This window comes from Caretta caretta, chromosome 1 (assembly GCF_965140235.1).
Source record: "Caretta caretta isolate rCarCar2 chromosome 1, rCarCar1.hap1, whole genome shotgun sequence".
Lineage (NCBI taxonomy): Eukaryota > Metazoa > Chordata > Testudines > Cheloniidae > Caretta > Caretta caretta.
This window is the reverse complement of record NC_134206.1, coordinates 148,342,616-148,368,726: the sequence shown is the minus strand read 5'-3', so window position 1 is coordinate 148,368,726 and position 26,111 is coordinate 148,342,616. Positions and strand designations below refer to the sequence as shown.

The 26,111-nt window shown below is 41.7% G+C and overlaps 1 protein-coding gene and 1 long non-coding RNA gene across 3 annotated transcripts; one reads left to right on the top strand and one right to left on the bottom strand.

Annotated features, from left to right (window-relative positions):
• Positions 1-111: 111 nt before the first annotated feature.
• LOC125642365 (uncharacterized) lies at positions 112-25,904 on the bottom strand. 2 transcript variants are annotated; one of them, XM_048863606.2, is made up of 11 exons: positions 25,673-25,904; positions 24,619-24,786; positions 19,950-20,037; positions 16,842-17,017; positions 14,607-14,814; positions 12,866-12,944; positions 12,143-12,234; positions 10,761-10,886; positions 8,513-8,669; positions 4,112-4,348; positions 112-563 (listed from the first exon to the last, which is right to left on the bottom strand). In XM_048863606.2, exons 1-11 carry the CDS (start codon positions 25,676-25,678, stop codon positions 506-508), a joined length of 1,395 nt encoding a protein of 464 aa, XP_048719563.2. In that variant the 5' UTR covers positions 25,679-25,904; the 3' UTR covers positions 112-505. The 2 variants fall into 2 exon arrangements, with proteins under 2 accessions (XP_048719563.2, XP_048719553.2); XM_048863596.2 differs by having other exon boundaries at positions 12,143-12,237; positions 25,673-25,886.
• LOC142073157 (uncharacterized) lies at positions 8,664-11,190 on the top strand. The gene is made up of 2 exons (XR_012669838.1): positions 8,664-8,757; positions 9,865-11,190. It is a non-coding gene; the product is annotated as an uncharacterized LOC142073157 (long non-coding RNA).
• Positions 25,905-26,111: the final 207 nt, after the last annotated feature.

Genomic DNA, 26,111 nt, shown 5'->3' with positions numbered 1-26,111 from the left:
AGATCAGGTCTCAAATTATATACAGAGGCAAAAAGCAAGCTATTTCCATAAAACATTCCTATCAGTGAAACACTTCAGATTTTCAGTTGCATGAATCTTTTTCTTCTGGTATATTATAGATGTGCTGTGTGAAGTTTTATAGGAACAGGTGTTTGTTTTAACAAGTAATTCCTTCTTTAGAAGGTTTGCTAAATTGCTGATTATGCTATGTTGTTGTCAGGTAAGTAAATTCCAATCACGTCATTAAAGAGTCTCCCTTCAGGAATGACAATACGTCATGTTTATTTTACAAAAAGGTCTACAAAGGTTCCAGAAAATATTTTAAAATAAACATTTCTAATAAAATGTGTAGGAAATACATCGATAGACTTTTGGCAAATGCACTGTGTATAGCAATATAATTTCTGTGCAGATAGTCAAAGGGCATAGCATTCCAGTAACTTGCTGTAAAAGTCCATAGGCTCATTTGAGGGGGCATTTTTTATTATAGGTTGTCCTGGATTCATTATTCCCATGCCATAATGACCTTGCTGAAGTTCACAAATACTCCTTTGTTAGGTTTGCTAGGGGGGAAAAACCCATACAAAACATTCAGTTAATGTTCACAAAAGGTCTATCTTAAGGCTCATGTAAAAAACCCCACAGTAGTGAAGAACAAAATGCGGCTTTCCTCCCTCTCTCCAAATAAAGCACATGTATTTTAATTACATAAAGTGAAAATTTTTCATTTATGCAAATCAGTATAGCAAAATCTGGTTTGTCTAATAGAATAAAATTCTGCTTTTGGATCTGAAAGATCTGGATTCCAAACTTTTGTTACTCCTAAATATGCAATATTTCAACTGATACCAAGATTTGCAGAACTGACAGTAGGACTTTGCCCTAAACCAAAGTTGAAACCAGTTTTTTCACCTTTGATTGAACTCAGTCTGCTGATTTGGCATAATGTTGTGTTTGTTATGAACTTGGAAGACCATTATGGCTTGACACCCCTTTTTTCTGGTCTTGTCTCGGAAATGCTAAATGATTGTAAGTGCACCAACTATTACCTTACAAGCAGGGACAGGTGGCCAGACCATGCATTACAATTTTTATCCTGAATAAATTTGAAAGTTTATTCATTTTACTTCAAAGCTAGATGACCTGTCAGTGAAAATGGGCTCATTGTCTCTCAAGAATCATACTGTTCTTGGGGGAGAAAACCACAGAACAATGTGATTTTTTTTCCTGTTTACAAAAACCTCAGAATTTTGAGGTTTCAAAATTTTCTCACACTAACAAGACTACAAAAGAAGGACTGAAGCCTAAACAAGGGACAGCAATAGTCAAACAAGGAGAAATGAGAACAAAAATGGATTTCATGTGTTTTGGATGCCATACGTATTTCGGTCTGTATAGTGGTTTATACTGACTAGACAATGGCATGCTTTAGGTTTGGGGGCAGTTTCTGCTTGTCAAAGGAGATGTTAACAATCTCTCAGAGTAGAGGCCCCATCTATTTTCACTGACGATCCAGGACAGCCAGGAGTCTTGTGTCCCTGATTACCATTAATGCTTCCCATCACTGTTAGTTGTGTAACTGGGATACCTGGGGTGACTCTGTACCTGGTCCTGCTCTCTGCTTATTATTCTGGTGGCCCTGAAGAAGTTCCCACAAATGCACTCTCTCTCTGTTGGTTCTTAGGGCTAATCGAAATCCAGTTTATAAAGTGATTTAGGGTCAGGAAAACTTTGAGGAGTGACTGCTGCCTCAAGGACAGAAGAAGAGATGTTTGCTTTGCTTTCTAAGTAGTGGCCAACTTCACTTTTAAAAATGTTATATACTGTTGATGAAGGGCATTCGGGTGTGTTCCATCACAGGAGATGATGCGGCTTAACTATGTTACAGGAATGGTTGCTGTTCAAGAAAAATGTAAGAACAATCTATAATAGTCATCTCTTGTGCTTCTTAATTATCAAAGAAACTTTTGTCTTGGAAACCGATAACTTATCTGGGGATTTTTGTCTGATCATTGGAGATGGAATCTTGTTACACAGACATATTAAGTCGTCCATATTTTGTTTTCTGTTTTCCACTTTTTTGAGTCATTATTTCTAAAGCTGCAGTAACTGGTTAATCCAGCATATACTATACTTGTTAAAATATGGTTGTATTGTAATTCAGTGTATTATGCAAAATGGAAACTTTGCTAGCTAAGCAATTTGTTTAATGGGTGACTATTCACTGCGGTGGAACCCTCCTACTCTTAGTTAATTGGTAAAAATCTAGGATACTTTTATTAAAATTGCTTGTTTTGAGAAACATGACAGTAACTTGCTGACTCCATAATAATTCTGTAGACCAGGGGTCAGCAACCTTTCAGAAGTGGTGTGCCGAGTCTTCATTTATTCACTTTAATTTAAGGTTTCGCGTGCCAGTAATACATTTTAACATTTTTTAGAAGGTCTCTCTCTAGAAGTCTATATATTATATAACTAAACTATTGTCGTATGTAAAGTAAACAAGGTTTTCAAAATGTTTAAGAAGTTTCATTTTAAAATTAAATTAAAATGCTGATCTTACGCCGCTGGCCCACTCAGCCCCCTGCCAGCCTGGGGTTCCGTTCACCTAGGCCGGCAGCAGGCTGAGCGGGCCCTGCGGCTGGGACCCCGGCTGGCAAGGGGCCGGCGGCCAGGACCCCAGACCAGCAGTGGGTTCAGCCTGCTGCCACTCAGCCTGCTGCCGGTCTGGGGTTCTGTCCGCCGGCTCCTGCCAGCCAGGGTCCCAGCTGTTGGACCTGCTCAGCCCGCTGCCGGTCTGGGATCCCGGCCCTGCCCACATAGAGTGGGTACCTACCTTCTCCCTGGTTCTAGCCCATTCTCTTCCTCTCTCTCTGCACTGAGCTGAGGGTGGGAGTGCACTGAGCACAGGGCTGGGGGTGAAGGAGCAGGTTGGGGTGTAGGGTCTGGCCAGGAGCTAGAATGAGGGAGGGGGCTCAGAGTTGGGGCAGGAGGTTTGGGTGTGGAGTGCTTACCTGGGCAGCTCCCATTCAGTGCAAGGGTGCAGGTGGGAATGGGGGGGGGGGGTGCAGGAGCTCCCGTTTGGTGCTCAGGGTGGGGGTGAGAATGTGGGCGGCGGTGCAAGAGTCAGGGCATGGGGGGCTGGGTATGTGTAGGGGGTGCAGGAGTCAGGGCAGGGAACTGGAGGCATGTGAGGGAGGTGCAGGAGTTGGCATGGGGGGGCTGGAGTCAGGGCTGGGGTCATGGGGGGATGCAGGGGTCAGGGCAGGAGGCTGGGGTGTGAGGGTGGTGCAGGGGTTAGGGCAGGAGGCTGGGGGTGTGGGCTGGGGTCATGGGGCGCTCCCTGTCCAAAGCGGCTCACGGCAGGGGGCTGGAGGGGATATGCCCTGATTCCATCCCCGTTTCCCACCTCTCCTCCGTCTCCTCCCTGGAGCAGCTCCTGCGCTGTGGCTCTGCCTCTCCCTCGCAAGGGCCATCAGCAGATCGGTGGCAGGGAGGGAAAGGAGGAGGAGCAGGAACCCAGCATGCTGGGGGAAGAGGCGGGGGCAGGGAGCTTATCTGCCCTGCAGCAGCAGCTGGCAGAACCAAGCTTCTTCACCCTGCCCCCATGGGGGGCGGAGAAGAGCGGGGCAGGCAGGATTTTTAATGGCACATTGCTGCCTGCCGGGGTCCCAGCCTGGGTTCGGCAGAGGGCTGAGCGGGGCCGGTCTGGCTAGGAGCATGCCATTAAAAATCGGCTCGCGTGCCGTCTTTGGCACACATGCCATAGGTTGTTGACCCCCTGCTGTAGACCATTCAGAAAAGAGGTAAATGATACAGACAAGAACTGTCACTTCTGGTGCACCAACATCTGCCAGACAAAATAAAATCTGCATTGCTTATTTGGTATAACTGAAATGAAAGTTATAGTAGAACAGGATCAATGGTTTTAAAAATACATTTGCTTTGTTATACATATTTTTGATTTAATAAAACCTAAGCTATTTATCAGCAGATATACTGTGACAAATATATTAAATAATTCCTAATATTTATAGAACCATAAATTACATATTTTTCTGGGGAATAGTAAAGGCTTTTTTGTTTAAAGTAACTATAGGATTAATCTTACCAGAAATAGTATCGTGTTCCCTGAAATGTTCCATCATGTTTTCCCTCTTCGCTGCCCTCCAGTTCTACGCCAAGATACACGTCCTCTCTTCCAAGCAGGTGCCCCAAGTACTTGATAGTTCCTTTACTGATTTTCCCTGCTGGACGGGAGAATTTCACCACATTTCCAACTGTCAAGTCTGTAACACTTCTTGGTGCAAATGGTCGTCTTGGTAACAGCACCTTACCCACAGGAGTCCTGGTGTAAAAAGAAAAAAATTAAAAGCAAAACCTTTTTCTAAAAGAGTGAAACTAATTTTAAATTCTGAAGAACTCTGTTTGCTGGCTTCTGTTCAGAGTACCAAATATCTTTGTGTTCGTGATCCACTTGGATAAATGCCCTGTGAATTCCAGTTAGAATTCTTACATTTCTTAAAACTTCATTCTCAATTGCCAATCCACAAAGATTTCTAGGGGGAGGGAGGGTTGTTCTGCCCTACCACAGCACAGAGGCAGCTCAGGTAGATTTGTTTTGTATTTTTCTCCTGTTACATTCTTTCACTAGAAAGGGACAGGAATGCATAAGCAGACCCACTGCACTTCTTGATCACTGCTTGCTGCAACATTGCTTGCCTGCATAGTTACTAACCATAGCAAAAATATAATTTGCATCTCCACTGGGAATGAGTTGGGGAAAGCCCATTACTTGGGACTTACTAACAATGAATCCAACAAAGTGCTAGAAGTGTATTGTATGGAGTAATCCTGTTCGGTCAGGGAATGGAATAGGTGACCTAGTAAATCTTTTGTCACTAATTGTTAGGCCTCTCAATTCTTTCACTTCCCCTCCCTTTCTCCTTTTGGTGCCTGCTGGACCAATTGCAGTGTCAAGAATTTACCTTACTCGTGAGACTGTGGCTTAACCCAGTTCACTAAACTCATGGGAGCACCAGGCCTTAAAACAGATCACCCAGTATTGTGAACCAAATAGAAATGGCCCTGTGGAAGGCACCATGACACATAAAAGGATCAAAGGAGAGTTAAGCATTGTGAAAGTTAGGGAATTGGGAAGGGGAAGGGGGAAGACCTCTGAAGGCTGTGCAGATGTGGTGATGAGTGATTTTGCCATCTGGCAAAATTTAAGGCTAGCAGAGTCACTCCCATCCTAAGTTAACACTTTTGACTTCACCTGCCTTCTCCTTAGGCAGCAGGAGCCTAGCAAGGCATTCCAGATGAGAGGACCTGAACTAAGCATATTATGGTGGATGTGTACACCAAAATGTCCTGGATGAGTGGATCAGAAGCCTAACGTGTCCTGTCACTATCCTGAAATATTCATGTATGTTCCTCCCTTCGGCATATTCCCCATTTCCCTCATCTCCAAGGGGCCAAAGTTTCAGACCCCTCCATTTCTTAATAAAGCATCAGCCTAAGTATTTCTCGTTGTGCCTGATAAAAACTTAGTGTGCAAACAAACTGGGGAACAGCTTTGGAGTCTGGTTTACACCAAAGCAGAGGATTAACAAATCCCTTAGCACACTTTATTGGACAAGATTCTGAACTAACTGTTCGTAGTTCAAGAATTCTCTAAAACTAGGATTGAGGCCTCATTCCCAAATTCAGAATCTCTGGAGAAAAGTGGAGTAGTGAGAAACCATGACTGAGGGGAAGAGAGAATGTGTAAAAGGTCATAAGGTCAGAGATAAAGAACCAATACAGTTCTTCAAAATAAAAGTGCATGCATCTATTCCAGTCCTGACAGATTTGGATTCCTGTGCAGGTCTGAATTCCCTTTATATATGTTAAGTAAAAGAATGGAAGAGGCCTTTAGCTGAGATTGTGATTTATCAACTGCTTTGACTTTGTTACACACAGACAAACCTTACTCAGCCTCGAGCAAAGAAATCGACAACTTGCACAAAGCTAAATCTACTGACTGCAAAAAGATTTTTCTTTCTAGGTCCTTCAAAAACGTATTGGCGTTTAAAGCAGGCAGTTCACACCATGAAGAAACTTATACCAGCCCTGAAAACCCAAATGATCATAGTGTAATGTGATATCTGCACAGCCAGTGTCTTACATGTCTGCAGGAAGGGACCAAAAGACACCAGTCTAGATGAGAAGCAATAATCAGAATACACTATGCTGTACATCTTTATCAGCCTGAGTGAGGGAGCTGCTGACCTGAGCAGAACAGATGTGGCTCCCAGGAGAGGTGTCAGTTTTGTGATTAATTTCCTATTTTTGTGACTGGGGCTATTCAAAGAGTTGGATCTCTCCACGAAGCCCAACAGAGAGTCTCCTTTATTACTCATGACACTCCAGAAATTTAATGACTGACGCCTTCTCTGTGTTATGGGCTGGGCTCGGATGAATGCCTGCCGCCTTTCACTGCATGCCAGAGTGCAGAGGCAGTGCTGGGTAATCGCTCTCAGTCCCCTGTTTAGTCTTTCGGGTCTGGAGTTATAATCCTGGTTCTGCCACTGACTTTGTGTGACCTTGGGCAAGTCCACAAGTTTCTGCTTTCTCCTCTGAAATGGAGGTGATTACTCTTCCTATCAAGGGGGTGTTATGAGGACTTGGGCCTGATCCTGCACCATCTAAGTCAATGGGAGCTTTGTCATAGACTTTGTCATAGACAAGGAGTGTGTGCACTGGCACAGTGATACAAGTCAGCAGTCCCTGGCGTAGCCGGTGCCATCCTGGTTTTGGTCTATAGTACTTTGCTGACGTTGGCAGCCAACCCGGCACCCGTCCTAATCACTAAATTAAATTAGGCTGAGTGGTTTTTCTATATTTTAAAAACAAAAGTATATCTAAAAATGTCTCGTAAAGAATTGTTAGATAACACGATCTACTATGAGGCCATGACTTCAATCCCAGCCCTGATTGGTAGTAACCAAATATATCATCGTCTGATTCTTTATTCCTGGCCTATGTGAAATAACTGTTCCGTTCCTAATGAACAGCTGTCCACCTCACAATAAGAACAAGAAAAAGGACCCCCTTTGTCCCATATCCTCCGTCCAACGACTGAATGGCCCTGGATACTCTTCCTCTTGGTCAAGGCTAAGTCACGCTGGCTGCTGTGAAACCAGCAATACTCTTTAGTTAAACAAGAACATTTTGATGTATGATAAGGGCACAGCACACAAAGCAAGTGAGATACAATTTAGTTTTTTCTTTGTTTGAAAAACCTAAGTTATAAACATTGAGGGGGTCCTATCTTAGAAGGAGGGCAGAGGAGCAAATTTGCAGAAACACCTTGTGGATGAGAATCAAGATGACACTGATGGGTGTGAAGAAACATCTACTGTAAGGGGATACCTATCTTATAAGTGAGCTTCATATTTGGATTCCCCACTACCCCTGGGTTCCACAGTAGCCAAGGGTCTTTTCACCTACAATTAGCTTGGAAGTTGTGACATTTCCTGACAGAGGTGGACCTCACTGCATTTATCCAAGCTTTTGCCACCGGCTGATGCTCTGCCATACAGCAGTGGTTCCTTATACAGGGTTGCCCATTTGAGAACTTTAGTAAGTGGGTGCGTGCTTCCTTTAAAGGGCTTCTAGCATGGTATGTTTTACACAGGTCCTCTGTAGTCTTCTACTAGTTATAAAGTAGTTTCCAGAAGCAATTCAGTGTTGGTTTTGATCTACCAAAGCCCTACAGTTTTGAGTGATGGCTGCTTCTTTCCTCATGCTCCACCACAGTGATTGAAATTAACTTGTCTGTTGAGAAACTAGAAGCAGTGTGTGTTGAACCCTTGAATCCACTTCACCCATTGGTTTGACAAGGCCACAAAGTGTGGCCCGTCAGGGAATTCTGGACGGCATATCTTTACCATTACAGCTGGGTCTTTGCTTGAGGACAGTGACTTGAAGATTTTAGCTGATGTTTTAACAATGGCTGTTGTACACGGGAGGCCACTGGCATGTGTGTCAGGAGACTAAGTGCTTTTAACAATATAGTGACTTACGAAAGTGGCGATACAAGCAGCCCCTCAACCTCACACACCATTCCGAATTCCTCAGGAAGTGAGGGCAAGGGTGGGAAGCTAAGCAGATTTACACATGCTTCTTTTCACAGAAAATTAAATTGAGAGGGAGACTTTAATTCTACCAGTGCCTGAACAGCTGAAATGTTTCTGGATGTGCTCATCAGCATCTCTATGTTAAGGTTTTATACTGCAGCCCATCTCCAAAGCTGCTGAGCATTTTCTGGGAAAGCAGATTAGCACTAGCTGAGTCTGTAGTAGACTTCATGAAGTCTCTGCCTTTCCACATAATAGAAAGCTCTGCTTGGGTAGGGTTTATTTTGGAATAGATTTTTAATCGGATTAGAAAACTTTAAAATGTCTAGCAAAATTGTCTTGCTTTAATCACAATTAATTATTTAACTTAATGCTTAATTCTAAATTACCTGCTCATGGCATGTTTACTGCAGGTATTCGTTGCAGAGAGTCTGCCTGTTACATCTGCATCATGCTGTAGAGAGTTCCGATGATGTGTCCTATTGTGCTGGCTGATTGCAGACATATCATCATCACACGGTTCTGGGATCTCCTCACATGCACCATCTTGAAAGCAGCAATAAAATCAGCATGGTCAGAGGGTGCACTGAAGTTGTACATAGTTCATGGATTTTCTAAACCGAAGACTAGAAAGGTATCCTCAGAAATTTTTACCAAACTTGGTTACAAACGGCAACTTAGCCTTATCTGTCTGGAAGTAATACGCTGATGCATCAACAGAATGGCTCATAATGATAGATGAAGTTCTTCAATACCAGTCCCTGGTTCAATTCTGCTTAGGGCAAAAGTGGTTATCAGCTGACCCATGTGAACTTAACTGCGGACACAATTCAATTTCTAATGGTCATATGTTTGATTTGTCTAAATAAACTAAATATCCTATCATCAAAAGTGGCAGAGTTACAGGTAGTCTCAAAGGTGGGTCCAAAGGCTAACTGGCCATGAACTGGAACTGTGCGCATACACAGAGAGTAGTCCGTTTCTGGCTTCAAGACTAAGCTTGATACGTTTATGGAATGGATGATATGATGGGATAGCCTAATTTTGGCAATTCATTGATCTTCAACTACTAGTGGTAGATATGCCCAATGGCCTGTGATGGGATGTTAGATGGGGTGGGATCTGAGTTACTACAGAGAATTATTTCCTGTGTGTCTGGCTGGTGAGTCTTGCCCACATGCTCAGGGTTTAGCTGATTGCCACATTTGGGGTCAGGAAGGAATTTTTCTCCAGGGCAGATTGGCAGAGGCCCTGGGGGTTTTTTCGCCTTTTCTCTGCATTGTGGGGCACGGGTCACTCCCTGGAGGATTCTCTTCACCTTGAAGTCTTTAAACCACGATTTGAGGACTTCAATAGCTCAGACATAGGTTAGGGGTTTGTTACAGGAGTGGGTGGGTGAGATTCTGTGGCCTGTGTTGTGCAGGAGGTCAGACTAGACTATCATAATGGGGCCTTCTAACCTTAAAGTCTATGATTCTAGCACCTTGCTGAAGTACTTCAAGGCAGTGCAGGGAACTTGAATAGCCACTGCTCCTGTCTACTAGTGATATAGATTCAGCAGATTCAGACTCTCGAACCCAAGAGCCAGCGCATTTCACAAGCCCTAACTTTGCATAATTAAAAGAAAAAAGAAGCTAGTGATCTATGAATTTGGAAATTCCAGATGACACTTTAAAGCTAAGTAATCTCTAACAGCAGGTGTGCAATCCCTATTAATCACAGATTCTTTCTTACCTAACAGCTCATCTCCCAGGGATCAATGCATGTAGGGGAACGTCTGTGTGTTGGTTTTCCAGGAAGGATAAGCCACTGCACCCCCCACTTTGAAGGCTTGGGGGAAGGGCAGGGACTGAGCTCCACAACCATGAGGAAGTTGATCAAAAAAATAAATCAATCTGGGGCTGTGCTGCCAAGGAGCCACCAAACCAGGGCTGGTGCAAGGTTGCAAAACTTCCATGCAGATGGGAACGGCCTCCTGCAGCACCCCGCTGTGCTCTACAAGATCCCAAGCCATGTATGGTCTCTGGCCTCTTCTATGGGTAGACAAAGATGGTATGTCTAAGAGGGTCCTCACAGAAGTGAGACCCCTCTTGTGGGTTTTTCTTAGGGAAAATAGAACTAAATAAATACAATACTTATAAGAGTTAAATGATTAGAATTTACTTTAAAAGCTTCCTTGATATTATTTGTACAACACACTTCCATATCTAAAGTACTTTCAGGGTACCTATCAGTGCAGTATCTGAACCCCAGGGCCTACTGTATATATCAGAGAACATGTTTGACTGCTATTGTGAATATTCAGCTTTTTCAAAAAGAAGTACTATTGTAATCCCAGCTGAGAAGCAGTGATCATTCTGATACAAATATTTCCCAAAAGTATGAATAAAGGTCAGTCACAATGCTTTGTTTGAATATTTACACAACAGTAGATTGCATGTGAAAATATGGCAAGATTATTTAACTACCAGCAGGGTTCTGACCACAGAATTAACTCTTCCGTTCAGGTAGAATATATACTGATATAAAAGGTATTGGAAATAAAAATTCTATGTAATGCAATAGAAAAAAGCATCAATTGACCTGGAGAGAGTTTTAATGAACTACTCTAATCAGTATGTAGTTAAAACAATGTACCTTTTGAGGTTCTCTTAGATTCTTTCTTTAAGCCTGTATCATGGTATCCAGTGATCAGAATCTCCGTAGACTCGCTGTTCATAGACGCTGAGGAGGCATTGCTTTTAGAACATTCTTGTTGCCTTTCTAAAGAAAGAAAAAGGTTTGCTCATATCAACTTCACCAGCTCTTGATATTATTGTAAAGATGCAATTACTGTTTTGAGCAGTAAAAATTCACTACGGGTTAATAGTCTTGTATTATTATGTTGTTTGTAATGGTGTAGCACCTAGCAGCCACCATCATGGATGGTGGAGCAGATCTTAGTTTTAAACAGAAAGCGGAATTTGATACCACATTAAGAAAAGCAAAGCTAAGCTTATTATGATGAACCTGAGGCTTAATAGTAAAATTACTATTCTATTTATTAATAAAGGAATATACTAGCTAAGCAATTTGTTTAAAAGGCTATTTTTTCCATTCTCTGACACAGTTACACATTTTTGCCTATAAATGTGATTTTATTATTTATTTACATTTGAACACTCTAATGCAGAAAGCAGTAAACAATAAAAAAACAACATCCTTAAACTCATGTCATAAATCACTTGTATATCAAAGTTTTCTAAACTGGTGTACAGGACCATGGATCTTAAGCAATATTTCAGCTATCAGGAACAGCACATAAAAGTGATGAAGGTAAGAAGACAAAAGAGAAGTTCTTTCTTATCACCTCTTATAGACCAAGGCACCTCAGAAGCACTGGTTATGGATCATTTAACCTTAACTGCAGTGTGGCTGGCTTAAAAATGTAGGCATTAGGCTACATCAGTAGTTCTCAAACTTTTGTACTGGGGACCCCTTTCACAGAGCAAGCCTCTGAGTGTGACCCCCCCCCCATAAATTAAAATAACTTTTTAATATATTTAATACCATTATAAATGCTGGATGCAAAGCTGGGTTTGGGGTGGAGGCTGACAGCTTGCGACCCCCCCCCATGTAATGACCTCGTGACCCCCTGTTTGAGAACCCCTGGACTTTGTGGTGTTAAATTAAAAAATGGGGGAAACTTAGTGCTTATGCAGCTGGTAAGGAAAACACTAATAGTAGTAAAGTTGTTCTTCATCAGAAAGATAAAATGATAGCCACTCTATCTGGATCCTTTATGTTGGATCCTCATTTAACTTGTTCACACCATAGCCCTGTAATGAGCTGTGCATAAGGAGCCCGCACAGAGCTCATTGCATGTGCGTGTTAATCCAATAAGACTTCAATTGGCAAGTTTTTGGAAATACAGCTAAGAATCCCAGTATCACACCTTTATTACTGAAGCACAAGCCAATGAAGGCCCATTTTTAAATTTGAATCCCAGCATGGCAATTTCCGAACTCAACATCACTTACCATCACACGCACGGGGGCTGAAAACTTCGAGTACAGACACCATTCTGCTGCTGGGAATGCCATTCATCTCATCTGTTTGTAAACCTTCTTTCCTGCTAAGAGCAAAGATATGGGAAGACACTACCACTGATTGTTTATTGCTCTTTAAAGAACATGAGGGATCATGACCATGATCATTAGGTTTATTTTTGGGGGGAGGAGGTATACAACTCATATCAAAACAAAGATTTCCAAAGCTGGTGAAAGCAGATGGGAGCTTGGAGAGAATTATACCATCTTATCAGAATTGCTCAAATCTTAGCACATCATATCCAAAACAGAGTCTGACATACTGGTTGGTTAAAGCAGATTTTTGACAAGAAGGTACAATTTATCACATTCTGTGGGTGGGAAACTGAATAAGATACATCTATTATGTATTTCCACTACTTGTTTAGGTAGTAAAAACTCTGCCTATAGAATTGCTCAGCATAGATGGGCATTGAGTACAAAAACAAAATACAAAGGGGGCTTGTAAAGGCTGGAGTGCAACTTGCTGTTCTGGTAAGCGGGGAGTAAAGTGTTGATTATGGTAATACCATTATTTTACACTTCATGCAGCTTTTTCCATGATGTCCAGTTTGACTCATTTCTTCTTAATGTGTACTGCTGGCTTATAGTGTCATTCCCTGGCTAGCGTAAGGTTAATAGAAAAAGATTACATGCATTTCTCCCATGACTTACCCATATTGCGATGATAGAATTCTAGTCTGAGAGTCTTTCTTGCAAAGATCAGTCCAAGGAATTAATGTTGTGGTCTGGCCTAAAAAAGGGTAGTTGAATGCAGAGTTTATTTTTTTGACTACTGTCTATTGATATGTCTATTGTCAAATTACCTGCCTTTCACTTCTCAGTTTTTCTCAGGGTAGTTTTTAGAGATTCAAAAAGCGCTGGCGAAAGATGGCAATTTTTACATTAACAAGACCATTTTTCAAATAAAACTGAAATGAAAAAATAAATAGGCTGATTTCTGAACATTCAAGTTTAAACTTTGTAAAGGAAGGAGGTTTTGATCTTTGAAGGATTTGAAACACCTCTAATTGCTAAAAATCTATCTAAATTCCCACCATTTTCACTCAGGTGCACTGTGCTGATTTGGTTGTTTGCTTTGTCTTGTTCCTTCCTTTTATCCCTCCAGTATAAGCCTTGCTCTTCCTGTTCCTCTCCATCCTTCATTTCCTTCTTCCAACCTTTTCCTTGGCCTTCATTTGCCAATGGGGCTTCAGCCCTGTACTTAAGGATATGTTTAAGGCTTTTGCTGAATCAGGGCTTTCAATGCAACAAATATGTGGAATCTTTGGAATGTGTGCATGCTGCAATGCTCAATAGCTGTTCTCTTATGAATAAGGGTTCCAGTAGCTCAAATGTGTCCCCTCAGTAAATGGCAGAAGGGATACAATTCATCTTTAAAAAAAGTGTATCGAATTCATTTATAACTTTTTAGTGCTTTCTAATGAGCATTTGAACCAGCTTCTATATGCACAGAATGGTGCCATTGCTTTGTCTATTCATTCTTCCATAGCTGTGTCCTTCATTCTCCCATCCCAATGACTTTTCAAGCAGGACCATTGATTGGTCCTGCTTTGCCCTTTTTACACGTACAGGTTTTCCAGTTGGTTTCAATCAGTCTCTCATTTGTCAAAGATCATTCAGACTGGGGCTCAAAACTTTTCTAAAGGGGAACTGTCGCTTCAAAAAGGTGGAATGTTTAAAATGAGAGCAGCAGAAAGTTAACCGAGTAAGATTTAGGGACCATTCTATAGGCCCGAAACCTGTCTTGAGAGAGCCTGTTGGCTATCCTGAGCCCTTGGGGTTGAGTGTACATAATAGAATTCAAACTGTGAATAACATCCATCCTGTAAAGGCATGCTTGCCCAGTTTCAAGTGTGATCAGTATGGCACAGAGTTCCAATCATAACAAGAAAAATTGTTCTGAAGTGTACAGCCCTGGTTGTAAATTGTGTACTTATGCAAGGCACCACATTCATGGTACAATATATGGAAGAAGAGTAATGACTGAAATTGAAAGAAATTGACTAGTTGGTTTTTCCAGTAAAAGCTGGAGTCTTAGAAATAAAACAAGTGTGCATTACGTTTCACCAAGACACTCTTTTATAGCTCTTGTTCTTATTAGAGCCTGGGGTAAGATGGTGTACTTCACGGTGGCAGAAAATACAGAACAGAGTTTAGAACACCCTGCTCTGTATTTTACTTCCAAAATGATGGGATATCACATGCTGTAGAGGGGAGCTACATGTTTTTCATGAAGTATTTTATTTAAACTCTAACCATTTCAAGTAGAACCATTAAAATGTTTTAAATGCCGTGCATCAGTGTCATGCATTTCATTGCTTGTCTTTTCCTAGGCCTCTAAAGAGCCTGAGGAATAAACTGTAAAATGACATTTTTGGGCTGCCTGCTTTACCCTTCTTTCTGGCTGTTGCCATCTGCGCTAGCCGTTCGTATTCCCTCTTAACATCCCATAGCTCTTCTTTCAGTCTGTGGTTTTCCTCATTTAGTTGGTGACAGAGTTCTCTCAACCTCCTGGACTCGCGTCTTATTTGAAAAATCTCTTCATGCAGGTCCTGCTCGTAGGTTGCTAGTGGAGCGTGTCTCTTGCTCACCCTGTTCATCTTTAAAATAAAAAAGGCATGACATTATTTCATTGCCTATAGCATTTAGATAATGCCTGGAGAGTAGCTGCGGAGAGATTTTACATTTTGGAGAGAGAAATTTGTGTGTGTGTGTGTGAGAGAGAGAGATTGAGATTATATAAAGTACAGACATAAGAAAGCAGAAGCTAACTTCTTAAATGTGCTTTTGAAGTCAAATACATCTTCTCTGAGCTCTTGTAATGCTCATTTAAATACAGATCTGAGTTAAAATAATGCATAGAATTGCTTTGAATTCTACCTGCATGCTTTCCACAGCAAGAATAATTGCTTGGGAAGTTGCAGTAGTATAGGAAAGCCTGTAAGATAAAAAACGGGAGAAATATAATAACAAGGATGATGCTAATAGAGTAATAGCAGGGCATTATGCAAAATATGGTTAAGCCATTTAAGTGCAGGCTGTGACTCTAAGAATCTATCAGCCAAGGAGTGAAATGTACATGTGTTCATGAGCCATACAGATCACCAAGTGTATCATGAAATCCCCATACTACGTTGCCTACCTTTAAAACTGAAAGCAAATTTTATTATAGCCATAAAAGCAGTGTGTGTAGATGCTTCCCAGTAGCTTTCGGTGCTGTTCTTTAAAACTGGAATTGAAATAACCATATTGCCCTTTCCTCAATTGCTCATAAATAGTACTAAAAACAAGTTTGTTTTATTAAAGAAGCTACTTTGTCAATACTGAAACATTACTTTCAGTTAGGGGCCCAATCCTAGAAACCTTACGCACAGGGACAATCCCATGCGAGGAAGGAATTGACTTCAGTTGGACTGCTCTCGGGAGTAAGGACTTGACGGATCAGGGCCTAATTACTGTACGTGAAGCAGATCACTTTTGTTTTGTTCAATGAGACGGAGCTTGATGTCCTGTTGTAAAGACTAGAGGTACTGTATAAAAAACAGCAAGTTGGTAAAAACGCAGTGCAAAGCCAGCATGGTGGGAGTGGGAGGAAAGAGAATGCACAGGCCTGAGTCTGTTTGATAAACCAGATATTCTCCTTGGTTCATTTTGCTATAATACAAGACAGCCGTTTACATTCATTGTGTTGCTTTTTTTGGCCAACCAAACGGAGACTTGTATGCATTTTAATGCGTAAAATGTAAATGACTCTTGTGAGAAGGGACAGACCTGTGAGACTGAGTCCCCTTACAGCTCTGCTCATTTCCCCCCCCCCCTTCCCCTTTCCAGAAGGTCACACACTGGGCTGGCTGTGGCCTTCTCCTGAGTTTGCCAGTAACACGCTGTCCATCAGCCAGAAGGGAAAGCTGGAGAAACTCAAGGCCTCCAAATTCAAATTCCCCTCGGCTTTATGTTCGCATTGTACTACAGAGCTAGCACAGCCAGTGCAAGTTCTTCTTACACCGCCCCATTCTCCACATACCAACTGGGGTGGGGTGAGCTTGGGGTTTCTACCCTGCAGCAGGGTGATGGGGCTAAGGGCTTCTGCCAGAGATGACTGGTACCTGCTGAGGGGGGGGGGGCACAATTTAAAGGTTCCCCCCCCCCGACAGCTTGAGTTATGCCCCCCAAGCCCAAACTTTACCCTCTTTACCCTCCGTGGCCCCTCCCTGCAGCTCTCAGGTGTTTGCTGCTGCCTCTCCCCACAGCTGTAGCTCCCAGGTTGCCAGCTTCAGAAGCTGCCATGGACGGCGGGGCCCGGCAGCAGCATGTGACCAAGTGGGCCAGCAAACTCTGCAAAGATGTGGGGGGCGGAACATGACCCTAGGTGCCCCCCCATGTCGCCTCAGGCTTCTGCCTAGCAGGATGGGGAGTCTCGGGGCTTCAGTAGGAGCAGAGCTAAAGCCCTGACCCCCAGAAGGTGTTAGCTGTGGGGCAGAAGACCCCCATCCCCACAGGGCAGAAGCCCCAAGACCTCCCTCCCCACAAGGCAGGCGCGTCCCGGCTCTCGAACTTCTGAAGATTATCGTATGTTGCTCAGAGCCACCCCTGAGCTAGGCTTTCTCTGGCCTGGGAGATTCCTTACCATTTCCTCGAGAAGAAGATTTTCTTCTTTGCATTCTTTTATCTTCTGCAGATATTCAGATTTTAATTGAGCCATTTCATTTTTCAATTGTGAAATCTCTTCGTCTGCATTTGCCAGCTCCAGAACAGCAGCCTCTCTGGCCCCCAGAAGATCACCAACCTGATTCTTAAGACTTGCTGTAAAACAAACGTATCAGCGTGTGTGACTTGGATATGTCAAAAGGGAAACATACCTTGCATTCGTTCTTTGACAATGCACTCCTAAGGAGAAAGAGCTGTGGGCTAGTGCTCCGAGCATCCAATTAGGAATTGGGAACTCCTAAGTCTTAATAACTCTGACACCAAATCCAGCTAAAATGTAGCTGCATCTCTGGCAAAGGGATTAGAGGTTAGTGGGTCTCAAACTGTAGGTCGGGCCCCCAAAGTGGGTCATGACCCCATTTTAATGGGGTCACCAGGGCTGTCATTAGACTTGCCCAGGACTGAAGCCGAAGCCCAAAGACTTCAGCCCTGGGCAGTGGGGCTCAGGTTACAACCCCCTGCATCTGGGACTTCAGCGTTGGCGCTTCTATCTCTCTCTCTCTCACACACACTCACACCCCGGGGCGGCGGAGCTTGGGCTCAGGCTTTGGTTTCTTTTCTCAGGGTCATGTACTAATTTTTGTTATCAAAAGGAGGTTGCGGTGCAATGAAGTTTGAGAAACGCTTAATGTTTAGCAAGTGCTGAATCTTATGATTAATAAATACTGAACAACCATAAAGTGCCTTTCCAATGCAATATAGATGGAATGAAAGACAACATGAAGCTGAATACGGAGAAGTTTTTTTGAGGCCCGATCCTGTGTACGCTCCTCTTGGTGCTTAATTTCTGGCACATGAGCAGTCCCATTGAGGTCAATGGAACTATTAATGTGCCTAGAGTTTAGTAAGTCTGTGTTTAGGGGATCAGGGTCTTAGTTAGTAAGAAGTTCTATTGATTAAAATTGCCCATTCCCAGGTGGAATTGCTACCCTATTTTTGCTCATATGATTCCTTATTTGTGTATTAGAGGAGAGACATAATGAAAAGAAAGCTCAAGGGAAAAAAATCCATTAAGTTTCTAAATAGTCATTTTTTGTTTGTACAGTTATTTTACAAATATTGGATCAGCTTGTTAGTGGAGGGCAAAGTGGAGTACCAGGAATAAATGATCAATGTGATAAGCTAAGAGTTTTGATGTGTGGCTCCCTTTAATGTTAGTAAGAGTTGCAACTAAATTCCATGACTCACGTTACTCCACCCATAGCATTTAATATGGCAATATAAAGCAAAATACATGGTTTAGTGAATAGGACACTAGACTGGGACTCAGAAGACCTGAGTTCACGTACAAGCCACAGGCTCCTTGTATGGCTTTGCATAAACTATAAACTGGGGAAAATGTTTTGTTACACCATGAAGAGAGTTATGAGGGGGAATGCCGTCCGATGATTGTGTGGTACAATGGTGATGAGGTCTGAGTAAGTTCTCAGATAGTACTTGGATAAAGAACTACATATATTTTCTGTACGTGTATGCCTAGACCAGTGGTCCTCAAACTTTTGTACTGGTGACCCCTTTCACACAGCAAGCCTCTGAGTGCAACCCCCCCCTTATAAACTTAAAAACCTTGTTTATGTTTAACACTATTGTAAATGATGGAGGTGAAGCGGGGTTTGAGGGTGGAGGCTAATAGCTCATGACCCACCCCCCCACATGATAACCTCGTGCCCTCTGGCAACCCCCCACCCCTCACATGACCCCCAGTGTGAGAACCCCCGGCCTAGACCCTGCACTGAGATCTACTAGCAGGAAGTTTTGTGCATGTGGGGAGTGGCACTGCAGCAGTGCCCAGTGCCGGATTGGACCCCAGAGTGCAAAAAGAAATGTTTTTTAAAAATATATTAACATGACAGTCATGAGGTCTGTCAGAAACCAAGAATAACCTCTTAGTTTTTCACCTGGCCTCTGGACATCAGCCAGTCTTTACAAGCCCTTACCTAATATAGCGGAGTACCATGATTTCCCAGAAGCAGTTTTGTAATGCAACATGACCTGTCAATTTGTTGACATTTTAAAAGCCTACAAAATGGAGACTGTTTCAAAGTGTAACATCTAAAAACTGAGGCTGATTTTTCTCCCTCTTCGTGTGACTTCTCTTTTGTTAATGTTTTTATAGAAGTTTTCACCTGAGGTAAATATAAAGGTGCAGTAACTCTGATATAGGTGGCCAGAGAACTTGCTTACAGTACCAGAGATTTTGTGTTAGCCAGCATATGAACCTTAAGAAGATATGAGAATTTAATGGAAATGTTTAGTTTAATATTTTCATTTAACAGACAGAACAAGGACTCCACCCAAAACGTGAGGGAGAAAGAAAGGGAAACACAGCAACAATAAATCATGGAACTACATGACACTTCCCAATCATCCCTTCGTTAACTCTGCTTATATGTCATAGCCCTTTCCTCCCAAATCCTTTGTCTGCTCTTTGGAACATGGATCATTTTTTAATCTGAATCACAAGGCCCTGATCTCAGTTGGGGACCTAGGTGCTACCATAATACAAATAATAATCCTAGTTTGTTCAGATCAACCTTAAATGTTCTTGTTTTTTTTTAAATCTTGCTAAAACTCTTTAGTGATATTTTATACCCATATGTCATTTAGCAAATTCTACCTGAGCTCCTTGTTTTAAGCTACAGTGGAACCCAGAGTTATGAACATCTTGGGAATGGAGGTTGTTCGTACTTTGAACAATATGTTATGGTCCTTTCAAAGGTTTCCAACTGAACATTGACTTAATACAGCTTTAAAACTTTACTATGCAGAAGAAAAATGCTGCTTTCCGTTTATTTTTTAGTAGTTTACATTTAACACATTACTGTCCTGTATTTGCGCTTTTTGTTGTTGTTTGTTTTTGGTCTCAGATGCTGCCTGATTGTGTACTTCTGGGTTCAAATGAGGTGTGTAGTGTAACTCTGAGGTTCTACTGTAGCTTCCAATTGCTGGGTGAAAGATGTGCTAATTTGTGAATGTGTCCGACAAAGAAAAGGAACAACAGACCCAGATAAATGACATTGCTTCATACCAATTTGCTGCTGTAGTACTAAAGGTGAGCTGTGGTCCAAGCTGAGGTGACTGGGAGTTGTCATCTTTTCCTTAAAACTCCTTGCCTCCTGATAATGAAATCCATTTGTTTAGCATTAATAGCATTTATTACCAAGGAAATGTTAACAGCTTTCCGGAGTTTTCTTCCCTTTATTACTTGCTTTAGTTTTCTCTTCATTCTTACTATTACACATACGTTTACTCTTCAGTCCCTAGTTTTCTCCTTCATTCTTATGCTCCTTAGTAAATAAAAATGTGAAGCTGCCCTGAGTTTCAGGATTGCAGCACATCTTCTGTTCTGACCATGCATCTGCAGCAGCTCAACAGTTCAAAACTATTTTTATCTCCTTTCCAGCCATTGCCATCTGTCTAGTGAAGAGCGCAGATTATCTGTTTCCGAAGCATTTCATTTCTGTGGCCCAGATTTGCTACAGCCCCTTTTAAAGGAACTCCTTGCTGGTGTTAGCTGCATGGCTGCACACTGTGATCCTGAGTACCACCAATTTATAACCGGTTTTTCGGTTGAAGTTGGTTATTTGTTCACATAAGCGAAACAGAGAGGCAAGGAAATGGGATGAAAAAAATGAATTAATTGTATGTTGGGGCGTTTAGAGTAGCTTTTGTTATTGCGGCTGCTTTAAATGTTACTTCACAATATACTGCAGCTAAATGAATAATTTTGATTTTATTCAAGGACTGATCCTTATATCAACTTAACTGAATGTACTTCAAATAAAATTTTTTCACTTTGCCTGCTTGATGTTATGCACAGCATTACTGTTACTGAGTGCATTAAATTGTCATTAAAGGGGGTTATGTCAGTTGTTTTTCCAGGTATCACTCAATCAAAACCCTTTGTCAATGGGTAATATACACCCAGGACAAATTCTCAGTTTCAACAGCAGGTGGGCCAAAATAAACATGTCTCCTCAGCTCTGAAGGATGTATGTCTGTGATCACATTAATGTATAATGGCATGTCTACTTTGAAACAGGGAAGGAGGAGGGGTATTAGAGAAGCAGGCATTGTGTGTGCCAATAAGTTGTGCAACAGAGTGTGCATTGATTGGGTGATGGCACAGTTACAAGTATACTGCAAGACAGGAGACCACAAACTGACGGCCTTCAACGGTCCAGAAAGTGCACTTTGGCCCTGATTTGCATCATAGTAGTCAATGGGAGTCGAAAGAATTTGCCCACTGGTATCCTTGCTAAAAGACCTTTATTTGTGAGGTGAAGCGGGTGTGTGCAATGTATCCTTCCCATGGAAACACAGCTCATGGTAAAAGACTGGTTTTCTCCATTTTGAATCTATTTATTGTTAACTTAGTTTTTTATAACATTTGTCTTTTTATTTTTTTCTTCTGAAGTTCTCTGGACTCTTTGGGTCCCTCTTTTCTGCTGTTACCCAGCAGCAGTTTCTGATTCAAATGCCTCCTTCAACTCACCACGTCATTTCACAAATATGAAACTGGAGATATTGAAGAATTCCTAATTTTGTAATTTCTCTTTTTTATGACAGAGTTGACCGTGACCAGTGGGCCACAACCTGCTGGCAGCCAGGCATCTGAACTCCAGGAGTAGACAACAACTTAACACTGCCCTCCAATCCAGGCCTTTCTTCACCCCCATCTAGATGCTGCTTTGCTCCTCAGCACCCTCAACTGTCTGTTTTGAGCACAGACAGGGAAGAGGATAAGGAGAGAATTTTTTTTTTTAATTTTTTTAGCTTATTAAGCATGATGGATGTAGGGTTTTTTAAAATGTCTTTGTGCTGGTGAGATCTCAGTGGGACACAACTCGGAACTGGTGTAATAAGTTGCTGACCACATCCAAAGGGCCCAACTAGACAATTAGAACATGACTTTGGATAATCAGTCTCCCCAGCCAGAGTGAGTGAGTAACGACTTGGGGGTTTAATGTTCAGTGTCTGTGGATCAACGTGAGGTGCAACTGGGATTTTCTGTCTGAATGCACCCCCTGGTAGTAGGTGCACACTGCTCATAGGTTATGGGGGATGCTGTAGTACTAGAGGTTTTTTGTTTAACCGAGGATTGAAAGCTTCTCTCTCTTTTCAAAGGACTTATGTGGGACATTCCATGCTCAAGTTGCATTCATTTGCAGTGACCGAACGAATCAGGTAACTGAAAGTTCAAAGGGTCCATTCTAGTAACTTTTGCATGCCGGTCTTTCATCTGCATGTGCAATTGTTAAACTTGTGTGTGCAATTATACACCCTGCTTGTTAGAAAAAAAAATCATAATATTGAATCAAATTTGCCCACTGAAAATGTAGCATCCAGTGGAAAGCTATCAAACTAAAGTATATGCAATGCAACAGTACCAAATCTAAAATTAACTGCCCTGCTATAGAGACAAAAATGGTTTTATTTTCAATTGTACAAATATATAACCCCTCCCATATACACATGGACACATCCTTGAGTTTTGCAACCCTCTGTTTACTTGTGATTATTCTGGGGGTAGCAAAGTGGAGAGAAAGGACTAGTAACAACAAATCTCCAATTATATTATTATTGTTTTTTGGGTATCTTCAAAAGAGGAACAAGGGAACAAATATCTGGAATCATCAGTAGTTTATAAAGATTTGTTCCCAACTCTTACAATTTCTAAGGTCATATTAGGTTCTCCCCAGACATAATATTAAATATAGTTGAACTGTACTGGTCACAAAAGACCGAGTCAAAGGATTATGTGGGTAACAAAGAATTGCATGTGCAATATCAATACGTTTATTTCATATCTTTCGCATGTTGAAAGGGATCCTGAGCACAGATAATTATCTGCATGTATTCAGAGGTTTCACTTCTATACAATATTGGCAGGTGACTCTAATTTCCCAGACATTTAGCAGCAGAAGTGTAAAGTGCAGCAAGATCAGGACACTACATCAACTAGCGTTACTGGTATCAAACTAAAGAAATATGCCCTCTGTTCTACTTGTCTCTCTCATTTTTTAAAGTGCTGTTTATTTAAAAAAAATTATATATATCAATCATCCTATATTTTCTTCTTTGACAGGGTTACTGTGCTAGTAGGTGGAGGGAAAAGCAGTAGAGGTGATATATATTGATTTTTAGGAAGACAGCTGACACAGTACCACATGACTTTCTCATAGGCAAACTAGGGAAATTCAGTCTAGATTAAATTACTATAAGGATGGATGCACAACTAGTTCAAAGACCATACTCAAAGTTATCAATGGCTCACTCTCAAACTGGGAGGGTGAATGTAGTGGGGATCTCATAGGGGTCAGGCCTGGGTCTGGTCCTATTCAATATTTTCAAAATTGGAGAATGAAGTGGAAAGTATGCTTATAAAATTTGCTGATGACACCAACCATGGGAGGAATTGCAAGCACTCTGGAGGATAAGATTAGAATTCAAAATGACTTTGATAAATTAGAGAATTGGTATGAAATCAACTAGATGAAATTCAATGAAGTGCAATGTACTTCATTTAGGAAGGAAAAATCAAATGTACAACTGCAAAATGGAGAGAAACTGGCTAGATGGTAGTACTGCTGAAAAAGTTCTGGGGTAATAGTGGATCACAAACTGAATGAGAGTCCACAATGTGGTGCAGTTGCGAAAAAGGCTGATATCATTCTGAGGTGTAGTAACAGAACAGTCCTATGTAAGACACTGGAGGTAATTGTCCTGCTCTACTCAGCACTGGTGAGGCCTCTGTTGGAGTAGTGTGTGCAGTTCTAGGTGCCACACTTAAGGAAAGATGTTGACAAATAGGAGAGAGTTTAGCCCTGGTCTACACTGCGGGGGGTGGGAGGGGGAGATCAATCTAAGTTACGCAACTTCAGCTATGTGAATAACGTAGCTGAAGTCGACATACTTAGACCTACTCACTGAGGTGAGTCGACTGCTGGCACTCCCCCATTGACTCTGCCTGCACCTCTCGCGGCAGTGGAGTACAGGAGTCGACGGGAGAGCGCTCAGGGGTCGATTTATCGCATCTAGACTAGATGTGATAAATCGACCCCCGCTGGATCGATCGCTGCCTGCCAATCCAGCGGGTAGTATAGACATACCCTTAGAGGAGAGCAACAAAAATGAAAACAGTTTTAGAAAACATGATGAGTAAAGGTTTAAAAAAAAAAAAAAGAGGGCATGTTTAGTCTTGAGAAAAGAAGACTGAGGGTGATCTGATAAGTCTTCAGATATGTTAAGGGCTGTTTGAAAAGGACTGTGATCAATTGTTCTCCATGTCTACTGAAGGTAGGAAAAGAAGTAATGATCTTAATCTGCAGCAAGGGAGATTTAGGTTAGACATTAGGGAAAACTTTCTAACTATAAGGGTAGTTAGCTCTGGAATAGGCTTCCAAGGGGGAATTGTGGAATCCCCATCACTGGAGGTTTATAAGAACAGGTTGGACAAACACCTGTCATCGGCGGTCTAGGTTTAGTTTCTCCTGCTTCAGCACAGGGAGCTGGACTTATTGACTTTTTGAGGTCCCTTCCCACCCTACATTTCTCCAATTCAGTGATTCTAAAACAAACCTTGCATGAACACATCATTCTCTTTTCAGGACTTCACAGCTATTTTTACCAGAATGAGGCATCACACACTTGAGATAAGAAAAGTCACAGTAAAAAATGAGTAAAATCCTCTTTACCTCCTTTTTGAAGCTTTCATTTTCTGCAGAAAGCAGGCCCCGTTTCTCCAACTGCTGCTGGTTTTCAATCTGCACTTTCTTCATGAGCTGATTAATTTCCTCTGCTCTCTCAACCAGGGATTGAGGCAGATGCACGGATATATCCTGAGATTCTTCTGTCTCTGTTGCCTAGTATTTAAAGTATAACAAAGGGTATTTTAGTTAACAGTCTGCTGTTGGCAGCAAAGTGAGAGCTCTAAAGCAGCTGAGACCACAGATACAATGAACGAGTTCCCATATTAAATTATATATTAAAAATATACCATGTAGCTGAAATAGAAGAACCATTTACCATTAGACCCAGTTAAATATGGTATTTTAAATGTCAGGCAAACAATTCTTAGCTTGTTACCTCTATAATATATACATCATAATTTGTGGATGGTTATGTATTTGAATGAACACCTAAACCAGAAGTATAATTTTAGAACGTTTATATCCTTATGATACGGCTTACATTTTCTTTTTTAGTCACCTATATCTGTATAGGGTAAACTTTTAAAGTTGAATAAACAGTTACACAAGCAGAGAGCCATTAAAATTAGAACTCATCAAAGACTAAATTATAAATATTAATAAAAGACTCAACAGATAGAAGTGGGATCTTGGAGCAACACAGTGCATTCAAGATGAGAAAAGGAACTGGTCAAATGAAATTTCTGCAGTCGTTTAAGCTTTGTTGAGCCAAAAATGTCCCTGAAGGTAATGACTGTTAAGCAGATCAAATTATAAATGTATTTTTCTGGCAGATAATCAGTATTCAGGGTATGTAAATACTATATGCTGCAAAAACATCTTCTAGGCATCAGCATATAATCACACAAACATCATACCACGTCAGACTCTCAGTAGCAAGTGGAATGATTTATCTGGTTTTTACACACACAAGGCTTATTTTAGACAAGCTGCCATCAAGAAGGTCCCTTTCTTTAATTGTTTTGTGCACAAAGGCTGTATTTCAGGTTTTTTGTTTTAAATCCCTGACCAAACTTAACAGCTGTTTCTTTCATTTTACCTTCATTGTCTTAGTTAGTCACTCTGTGCTCATGCATCCCAAATTCAGCATCCCCAAAGCTCCTTGTGCGCGGGCATTACCTTCCATTTACATCCATGTCACCCTTTGTGTTAGGCTTTAAACAATACAGAGCACAAGAGATGAGGCTCCAGCCAGCAAGACTGCTGGAGCAGCTGCAGTTGTGGCCTGCCATTCAAAATGTCAGTCAATACCAGGGGGATCAGAGGGTCTGAACACTTGCTTCGTGCAAAATCTGATCAGCTCAGAACATCACTTCAATGTACAGAGAAGGGGCAGGACTCATTAAACTGTGAAAGCCACTTTTAATTTTGGCCAGCTCCAACATTTATAATCCTAACTTGTGTACTATCCAGCTATTTAAAAGGGCACTGTGCAGGGTGATTGTCAGCCTACAGCATAGGAGAATTTCTGCCCACAT